Source organism: Eriocheir sinensis, chromosome 16 (genome assembly GCF_024679095.1).
Source record: "Eriocheir sinensis breed Jianghai 21 chromosome 16, ASM2467909v1, whole genome shotgun sequence".
In the NCBI taxonomy this organism is placed as follows: domain Eukaryota; kingdom Metazoa; phylum Arthropoda; class Malacostraca; order Decapoda; family Varunidae; genus Eriocheir; species Eriocheir sinensis.
The window spans coordinates 21,776,013-21,786,012 of NC_066524.1; the positions used below are offsets into that span (position 1 = coordinate 21,776,013).

Below are 10,000 nucleotides of genomic sequence, written 5' to 3' on the forward strand. Positions count from 1 at the left end.
GAGAGATAGAGAAAGGAATTTGAAAAAGAAAATATACTTGTAATGATGACAATAAGGAGATGTTCGGATGATTATTATACAAGGATTAGACAGCCACCACCACCACCACCACCATCATTACCATCGTCACCACCACCACCACCACCACCATCTCCATCATCATCACCACTAATACCACCACCATCTCCATCATCATCACCACTAATACCACCACCACCACCACCATCTCCATCATCATCACCACTAATACCACCACCACCATACCACCACCACCACTACCAACATCTCCATCATCACCACTAACACCACCACCACCACCACCACCATCTCCATCATCATCACCACTAACACCACCAACGCTACCACCATCACCACCATCATCATCACCACCATCACCACCACCACCACCACCTCTACCATTATTTTTTCCCCTTTAATATAGTTTTGTTGATATCGATCTATTCATCTATACACTTATCAGTCCCTTTCTTTGTATCCGTTCATTCATTCATCCATTCATTCAATTCATTATATTCCTTTCATTGCATTCATCTAATCATATATTATATTGACTTATTTTTGTTTACTTATTAATCTATTTCTTTGTATATCATTTCCTTCCTTCACCCATTCAGTTATTCTATTCCTTCCATTCCATTCATTTATTCGCTTATTCACTCATTCAGTTACCTGTTCACCTATTCATGTATTCATCACGTAGGCAGGTATTTATATTTTACCTGAGGGGCGGTAGGATAGGGTAGGGTAGGGTAGGGTAGGTAGGGTAGGGAAGGGTATGGTAGGGTAAGGAAGGGTATGGTAAGATAAGGGAAGAGGCATAGGGGTAAGGTGGGGGAGGGGGAGGCAAAAAAGTAATATACAGTTTAACATCATATTAACTAAGGAAAACAATATATATACAACTTTTCACTATATTAAATTCCTCTATAAATTCCTTCTCTTCCCTTTCCATTCCTTTCCTCTCCTTTCCTTTCCTTTCCCTCCCTTCCCTTTCCTTCGCTTTCCTTTTCCTTCCTTCTCATCCCTTCCTTTCCCTCCCTTTCCTTTCCTTTCCTTTCCCTTCCCTTTCCTTCCCTCTCCTTTTCCTTCCTTCTCATCCCTTCCTTTCCCTTCCTTTCCTTTCCTTTCTTCCCTTTTCCTCTTCTCTCCGTAATAATTCTCCTCTTTCCTTTAACACACTCCTCCTCATCTTCCTCCTTCTATAAATTCATTCATCATAAGTTCATTTTTCTTAGTTCGCTTCTTATCCACTCATTCAGTTACCTATTCATCGGACGCATCACGTAGACAGGTATTTATCTATCACCTGAGGGGCGGTAGGGTAGGGTAGGGTTGGGTAGGGTAAGGTAAGGTAGGGAGGGGACTGGTTGAGATGGTGGGCCGTTAGGTAACACTCAGTGACGCCGCGGGAAAGTGTGGCAACCAAAACGGGTGTGGTGGTGGCGGTAGTGATGGTGATGGTAGGAGTGGTGCTATTAGTGGTGATGATGGAGGTGGTGGTGATATGTTTACGTCAACAGTTCTTTTTAGTGGTGGTGCCGGTGGTGGTGGTGGAGGTGGAGGTGGTGGTGGTGGTTGTGGTGGTGGTGGTGATATTTTTACGTCAATGTTTTTTCTTCCTATTTTCTCCCCTCCCCCTTTCATTCCAAGGCCCGTGTTCGCCAGTCCCTCGGCCCCCTGGTGCGATTCAGGCGAGTGATGTCCGACACGTAGTTGATATGGAGGTCGCTACTCCCAGACGGCTCCACCCCTCACATCTCCCATTTCCAAAGACCGAAAATGGAGTTAATCGGGTTCCAATGAGTGATATTTTAGGTTCATGGTAACGAGGAAGAGTCAGACTACCACCAGGGTCATAAAACTACCACTGGAAATGCCCAAAACTCCAATGAAAGCCTGATCAAATGTGTGTTTCTTTAGGTTCATGGTACAGAGGAAAGGTCAGACTACCGGCAGGGTCATAAAACTACCACTGGAAATGCCCAAAACTCCTATGAAAGTCTGATCAAATGTTTTTCTTTAGGTTCATGGTACAGAGGAAAGGTCAACCTACCACCAGGGTCATAAGACTACCACTGGAAACGCCTAAAACTCCTATGAAAGCCTGATCAGTTGTGTGTTTCCATAGGTTCATGGTACAGAGGAAAGGTCAGTCTACCAGCAGGGTCATAAAACTACCCCTGGAAACGCCCAAAACTCCTATGAAAGTCTGATCAAATGTGTTTCTTTAGGTTCATGGTACAGAGGAAAGGTCAGACTACCACCAGGGTCATAAGATTACCACTGGAAATACCCAAAACTCCTATGAAAGTCTGATCAAATGTTTCTTTAGGTTCATGGTACAGAGGAAAGGTCAACCTACCACCAGGGTCATAAGACTGCCACTGGAAATACCCAAAACTCCTATGAAAGTCTGATCAAATGTTTCTTTAGGTTCATGGTACAGAGGAAAGGTCAACCTACCACCAGGGTCATAAGATTACCACTGGAAATACCCAAAACTCCTATGAAAGTCTGATCAAATATTTCTTTAGGTTCATGGTACAGAGGAAAGATCAACCTACCCCCAGGGTCATAAGACTACCAATGGAAACGCCTAAAACTCCTATGGAAAGTCTTGTCAAATATGTGCGCTTGGGCGCCGAAATTTTTAAGAGTAATGCCCGACACGTAGCTGATCTTAAGCCGCTCGCCGGGGTGCATGACAACAGCAGGGAGCGCTATATAGCTGAAGGGTCCTCTTAACTGATTGCTCGCTGCCAAGGCGTGTTCCAGTTAGCTCATATTTCATTTCTTTTTTTTTTCTAGTTCTTATTTCTTACTTACTTGTTCATTCTTTCTTGATCGCTGCCCAGGTGTGTTCCAGTTAGCTCATATTTCATTTCTTTTTTTTTTCTAGTTCTTATTTCTTACTTACTTGTTCATTCTTTCTTGATCGCTGCCCAGGTGTGTTCCAGTTAGCTCATATTTCATTTCTTTTTTTTCTAGTTCCTATTTCTTACTTACTTGTTCATTCTTTCTTGATCGCTGCCCAGGTGTGTTCCAGTTAGCTCATATTTCATTTCTTTTTTTTCTAGTTCCTATTTCTTACTTACTTGTTCATTCTTTCTTGATCGCTGCCCAGGTGTGTTCCAGTTAGATTGTATTTATTTTCTCTTTTCTCTTATCTAGTTCTTATTTCTTACTTACTTTGTTCATTCTTTCTTGATCGCTGCCCAGGTGTGTTCCAGTTAGATTGTATTTATTTTCTCTTTTCTCTTATCTAGTTTTTATTTCTTACTTTGTTCATTCTTTCTTGATCGCTGCCCAGGTGTGTTCCAGTTAGATTGTATTTATTTTCTCTTTTCTCTTATCTAGTTCTTATTTCTTACTTGTTCATTCTTTCTTGATCGCTGGCCAGGTGTGTTCCAGTTAGATTGTATTTATTTTCTCTTTTCTCCTATCTAGTTTTTATTTCTTACTTACTTGTTCCTTCTTTCTTGATCGCTGCCCAGGTGTGTTCCAGTTAGATTGTATTTATTTTCTCTTTTCTCCTATCTAGTTTTTATTTCTTACTTACTTTGTTCATTCTTTCTTGATCGCTGTCCAGGTGTGTTCCAGTTGATTATCTTTCTTTATTTTTCTCTTTTCCAGTTATTATTTATTACTTACCTTTCTTCCTTTCTTGATTGCTTTCGAGGTGCGGTCCAATTAGTTTTGTTTTCGTTTCCTACCTTTCTGCTATTCAATAAAGGCGAAAGAGAGATCAGAAACCGTCATTATGGGAGCTTGCAATACAACCTTTCGTGAGCTCAGGGTATTATAGGGACGGTATCAGGCAATTAAAAAAGATCACTCCAATATTACAACCAAAATCCATCTGTGAAATCTAATTGACTCTTTTTTCTAGTGAACTTTTATATATGTTTTCCTCCCTGCTTCCGTTACTGTAAAAAAAAAAAATAGAAGGCAGAGGACGGAGGCTGTCTCGTCATCATAGAACACCATATTGATTCTACCCTCACTGATACTACGAGGATTATAAACTGTTCTTAGGGAGAGCTTGGAATACAGTCTTTGGTTAGCTCAGGGTATTCGGGGCAGCCTCAGACAATTAAGATGATCCCTCGCAGTATGCCAGAATCCAAGACCAAGCTGTATTTCTGTCTAGGGGGAGGATAAGAGGGTGACGGAGGTTGTTTAGGTGTGATCCAGCTGATTTGCCTTTGATTTCTTCCTTTTCTTTGCTTATTTCTTACTTGGTTTCTCTTTTGCTCCCTTCCCTTGTCAGTTTGTTAAGCCGTTCTTTAGTTAGCAGGTTTATTAATAGCTAGTTAGTCAGGTGGAAAGAGAGGATAAGAGGCGCGGGGGGTGTTGTTCCGTCCCCGTAATAAAAATATTGAGTAATTCCTCTATATTGTTACGACTTGGGTGTGTGGATTTATATACACAGTGAAAGGAATCACACCCGAAATAACCGACCGATAAGTAGCACATGAGACAGGGAGAGAGTGTGACGCAAGCAAGAGGAGGAGGAGGAGGAGGAGGAGGGATGAAGAAGGAGGGAAAGGAGATGGAGAGTAGAATAAAAAGTAAAACAAAGTGAACGAGTGTAGCACTTGAGACTATGACGCAAGAAGAAGAAAAGAAAAAGATGAAGAAGGAGGAGGAGGAGGACGAGGAGGAGAAAGAGAGTAAAATAAAGAGAGAAAAAAACAAGTAATTGAGACGGAATGACGTAGAGAAGGAAGAAGAAGAAGAAAAAAAAGAAGAAAAAGAAGAACAAAAAGAAGAGAAGGAGCAACGAAATGAACAACAGTAGCACTTGAGACATGGAGAATGACGTAGAGAGAAGAGAGGAGGAGGAGGAGGAGGAGGAGGAAGAAGAAGAAGAGGAGGGGGAGAAGGAGGAGGGATTTAGCGTGAACTAGTTTCATGTTCTGTTGCGTAAGCCATTCCTGGAGACAGCGGAAACTCTACCTCCAGGAGAGAGAGAAAGGGAGAACTTAGAGAAGGGAGAAAAGGAGGGAGGGAAGGAATGGAGGAGGGATGGAGAGAAGGGAAATAGGGGAGGTAGACATATGGAGGGAGGAATAGGTGGAGAGATTGAGGAAAGGGGAGGAGAGAGAGAGAGAGAGAGAGAGAGAGAGAGAGATAACAGAGGGAGGAAAAAGGTGGAGAGGGGTGGAGAGAAAGAGAGATAGGGAGATAGGGAGATAGAGAAGAGGGGACAAGTGGACAAAACAAGAGAGAGAGAGAGAGAGAGTCACGTTGAATAGTGTGTGAGGAAGAGGAGGAGGAGGAGGAGGAGGAGGAGGTGGCGACAGTTTACTTCAGAACCAGTTTTTGTGACGTGTGTGTGTGTGTGTGTGTGTGTGTGTGTGTGTGTGTGTGTGTGTGTGTGTGTGTGTGTGTAAGAGAGAGTGTGTGTAATTTTTATTATTATTATTATTATTATTATTATTATTATTATTATTATTATTATTATTATTATTATTATTATTATTATTATTATTATTATTATTATTATTATTATCATTATCATTATAGCGTGTAGCAATTATAATGAGCAATGCCAAACACAGGTAAAGACAGTGATTACAATAGAGTGTGTGTGTGTGTGTGTGTGTGTGTGTGTGCCAATCACAATATTAATCAACGAGACTCAGAAATATAAAAACACACTAAGTAAAATAGAGTTACACAATTAGTTAACAAGTGACGGCAACACAGATACATAAAGACATTGTTTATAGTGTGTGGCTATCATAATATATCTTCACAAGGGTCATAAAAAGGAAAACAGTGATTATAATATATGTGTGCTAACCATTATACTTCTTCATTGACTCAGAAAAGAAAGAGAAAGTATTGTGACCTCGTAAACTGCTGTGATACAAGGCATTACTACGAATAATAATATATCTTGAATTAGCTAACAAGTGACGGAAACAGAGATACATAAAGACTGATTATAAAAAGTGAAGAAAAAATCGGTGAATGTATGTATAATGTGTACCAATCATAACATTACTACACCAAGTTTGGAAAGAAACGAGAAAATATACATAGACAATTAATTAACAAGTGACACAAACAAAGATATATGAAGACGGTGTTTGTAGTGTGTGCCAATCATAAAATCACTTCATACGTGCAGAAGAAAAAAATACATTGACCTAATATAATAGCTCTGTGTGTGATACTGGGCGTCGCTACATATCAAGAGAAGTGAAGAAGTGTGGATAACGTGATACCTTCCTCGAGAGCACTGTTACCAGACACACAATAGAGTCTTTACCTCTCTACCCACCTAGCTCTCGGTCACTCAATCTCTCCATCTCTCCCCTTATCTTACCATCTGTATACATCCTTCCCTCCTTATAGCCAGCAATCTCTGTTTTCTATCTCTTCAATTACCTTTCTGCCCTACCTACACGCCTACCTACCTAGCTATCAGTCTCTCAATCTCTCCATCTCTCCCCTTATCATACCATCTATCTCCCTCCCTCAGCTATCAATCTCGATTTTCTATCTCCACTTATACCTGTCTGTCTACCTACCTAGCTATCAGTCTCTCAATCTCTCCATCTCTCCCCTTATCATACCATCTATCTCCCTCCCTCAGCTATCAATCTCGATTTTCTATCTCCACTTATACCTGTCTGTCTACCTACCTACCTAGCAAGCTCTCAATCTCTCCATCTCTCCCATTATCATACCATCTATCTCCCTCCCTCAGCTATCAATCTATTTTCTATCTCTCCACTTTTTTCTTTTTTTTCACAGCTAAGGAGACAGTTCAAGGGCGTAAAGAAAAATATATAAAAAAAGCCCGCTACCTTTCTGTCTACCTTCCTACCTAGTTCTCAATCTCTCAATCCGTCCATTTCTTATGCTATTTCTTATCCTATCTATTTAACTCCCCTCCTTATAGCTATCAATCTCTCTGTTTTCTATCTCTAAACTTAACTTTTCTGCCCTATACCTACCTTCCTACCCACCTAGCTAGCTCTCACTCTCTCCATCTCTCCCCTTATCTTACCATCTATCTCCCTCCCTCAGCTATCGACCTCGTTTTTCTATCTCTCCACTTAACTTTCTGTCCTACCCATCCACCTGGCTATCCATCTCTCACCTCCCTATCTATTCATCTACCTGCCACCTGCGTGTCCACCTGGTCGCTCTCTGCCCCTCCCGCCCCGTCACCAGCAATCATGGGTCGGCCGTCGCGCGCTGCTCTGTTGGGAGGCGCGTATACAAGCCTTGAGTTCCAGCAATTCGCGGAGCAGGTCTGTAAGGAGCAACCACGCAAGGGCCGCCTCAGTACCTATGTGAGTGTTGTGTTAGTGTTGGTTTTGTGTTGTGTGAGTGTTAGTGTGTTGTTGTTGTTCCTCTGTTGTTGAGTGTGTTGGTGGAGTGTTGTGTGTTGTTTTGCAAAGAGTGGATTTTTTTTTTTTTAATGTTTTTTGTTCTGGTTTTCTATTTTGTTTCTTGTATTTTTTCTTGTTTTCTTTGTTTTCTTGTTCTTGTTCTTCTTGTTTTTGTTCCTCCTCCTCCTCCTCTTGGCCTCAGGGTAGTACGCAGAACACGTCTTCATTTTCTTCATTAAATTACTCACTTCATATTCGACAGGTAGGAAGAGCAGGAGGAGGAGGAGGAATAGGAGGAGGAAGACGCAAAAGAAGAAGAAACGGTTGTGGAGGAGGAGGAGGAGTGAGGAGGAGGAGGAGGAGGAGTGAGGAGGATTAATGGTGGGCCAAATAGCACATTTCTACCTGGAGGAAAATTGATGGAGGAATACCTTTACGAGAGAGAGAGAGAGAGAGAGAGAGAGAGAGAGAGAGAGAGAGAGAGAGAGGGAAAGGCAGTAGGATCCGGTTACTTCCACTCTCTCTCCCTTCCTTCCTTCCTTTTTTCTTAGTCTCTCTCTCTCGCTCTCTCTCTCTCTCTCTCTCTCTCACCTGTACCTTTTGATATATACCTGCTAATTAGAACACCTGGCGGGGGCTGACGTGACCTTAGTGGATTACGGGTGGCTTGACTCATGCCCATTAACTGTTATTGTTTTTATTACTTTTATTATTGCTAATGATAGAGAGAGAGAGAGAGAGAGAGAGAGAGAGAGAGAGAGAGAGAGAGAGAGAGAGAGAGAGAGAGAGAGAGAGAGAGAGAGTAATGGAAAAGGGAGATGGATTATAGGCTTTCACTTGGGTCTATCGGGTTGTTTGTTCTCATTATTTTCCTTTTTTCTCATTATTTTCCTTTTTTCTCATTATTTTCCTTCTTTTTTTTCCTTTTTTCTCATTATTTTCTTTCCCTTTTTTTTTCTTTGCTTCCTTGTTATTTTTATTTTTCTCGTTTTTCTCATTATTTTTATTTTTATCTTTTTCCCTCTTTCTCTCTCTTTTTCCTCCCTATCCTCCTCCTCCTCCTCCTCCTCCTCTTCTTCCTCCTTCTCTTGTTTTCCTCATTATTATTCTCTCCTTGTCTTCTTCCTCCATTCGTTCCCCTTTTTCCTCCTCTCCATTTTTTCTTCTTCCTTTCTTCAGGCAAGCGAAGGCCTGACGCTGCCCTCTGTCTGATATATTTCTTCCCCCTTCTCCGTCTTTTTATACCTCAATTCCGTACTACACTCAAGCCTCTCTCGTTCTTGTTCCACCTCAGTCCTTGCTCTCAGTCAGGCTTCTCGCTTCTTGTAACGCCGATGAGGAAGGAAAGGCCGCCGCTGCCCTCTGTCTGATATATTTCTTCTCCCTTCTCCGTCTTTTTATACATCATTTCCGTACTACACTCAAGCCTCTCTCGTTCTTGTTCCGCCTCAGTCCTTGCTTTCTGTCAGGCTTCTCGCTTCTTGTATATAACGCCGATGGGGAAGGGAAGGCCGCCGCTGCCCTCTGTCTGATATATTTCTTCCCCCTTCTCCGTCTCCTACCTCAATTCCGTACTACACTCAAGCCTCTCTCGTTCTTGTTCCACCTCAGTCCTTGTTCTCAGTCAGGCTCCTCGCTTCTTGTAACGCCGATGGGCAAGGAAAGGCCGCCGCTGCCCTTACTGTATGTAGGCTGGCAGGCTGGTGGCGCGCACTTCATCATGGTTACACATTTTCAAGGCCTACGGTGCCCCGCGGTGCCCCCACGTGACTGAACTCGCAATGGGGACACAAGGGAGCTAATGGGGGATGGTGGTGTGGATGGTGACTTTGTAATGAGTGTAGAAAGTTAAGAAATGGAGACGTGGATGAATTACTAGGTTTGAGGATACTGATGGGACTTATAATGCGTTTGGAAGCTTTTGAAATGGGGGATAGGAAGGAGTTAATGGGGGATGGTGGTGCGGAAGGGGGACTTTGTAATGGGTGTAGATGGTTAAGAAATGGGGGATAGGGAGGAGCTAATAGGGAATGGGGAGGTTGAGGGGGAGGGTGCGTAGTGCAAAAAGACGCAGAGAAAACAGCAAAAACAGCAGGGAAAACCACCCGCCGTCATGACAGACCAGAAAAAAATATCAAATAAAGAGGATGGAAAAACACAAAAGAACTAATGAATGTTTAATGGGAAAAATCAATCTTGGACGCCCGCTTTTAAGAACACTTGATGACTTCTGCTTCTTTTTCTTCTTTTTTTTTTTGTAAGTTTTAAGAAAAAAACTTCTTCGGGTAAATAGAAAAGGTCATGTTATCGGTGATTGACCGTTGAGTGTCGAGTGTTTGATAAAGGCTGTCTGTTTGTCTGTCTGTCTGTATCTGTGTTTTTTTCTTTTTTTCTTTTACGTTTCAGCCTATGGCGCCGATAGTCTTTCTTTGTGGGGCCTGATGGTCGGCCCCAGCCTTTATGGCGCAGGCTTGTGTTTATAGTGGCGCCATCTTATTTGAGTCATGCTGCCCCCCGGAGCTCATCTTTGCTCCTATCTCTTAGAGAGGGAATCTAGAGTCCGGGTTGACAGGTGGTCTTCAGGACAGCATGGGGGTAGTCTTGGGCCGCTCGGCGGTGACAATAGT

At 42.3% G+C, this 10,000-nt stretch overlaps 1 protein-coding gene across 1 annotated transcript in view; it reads left to right on the top strand.

The window, feature by feature from the left end:
- Positions 1 to 7,186: 7,186 nt before the first annotated feature.
- The window catches only part of LOC126999572 (uncharacterized), a 67,274-nt gene continuing 64,460 nt past the window's right edge, over positions 7,187 to 10,000 (top strand). The window contains exon 1 of the mRNA XM_050862340.1: positions 7,187 to 7,334. Coding sequence (XP_050718297.1) covers positions 7,218 to 7,334 — 117 coding nt within the window. The 5' untranslated portion in view covers positions 7,187 to 7,217. The remainder of the gene's footprint in view (positions 7,335 to 10,000) is intronic.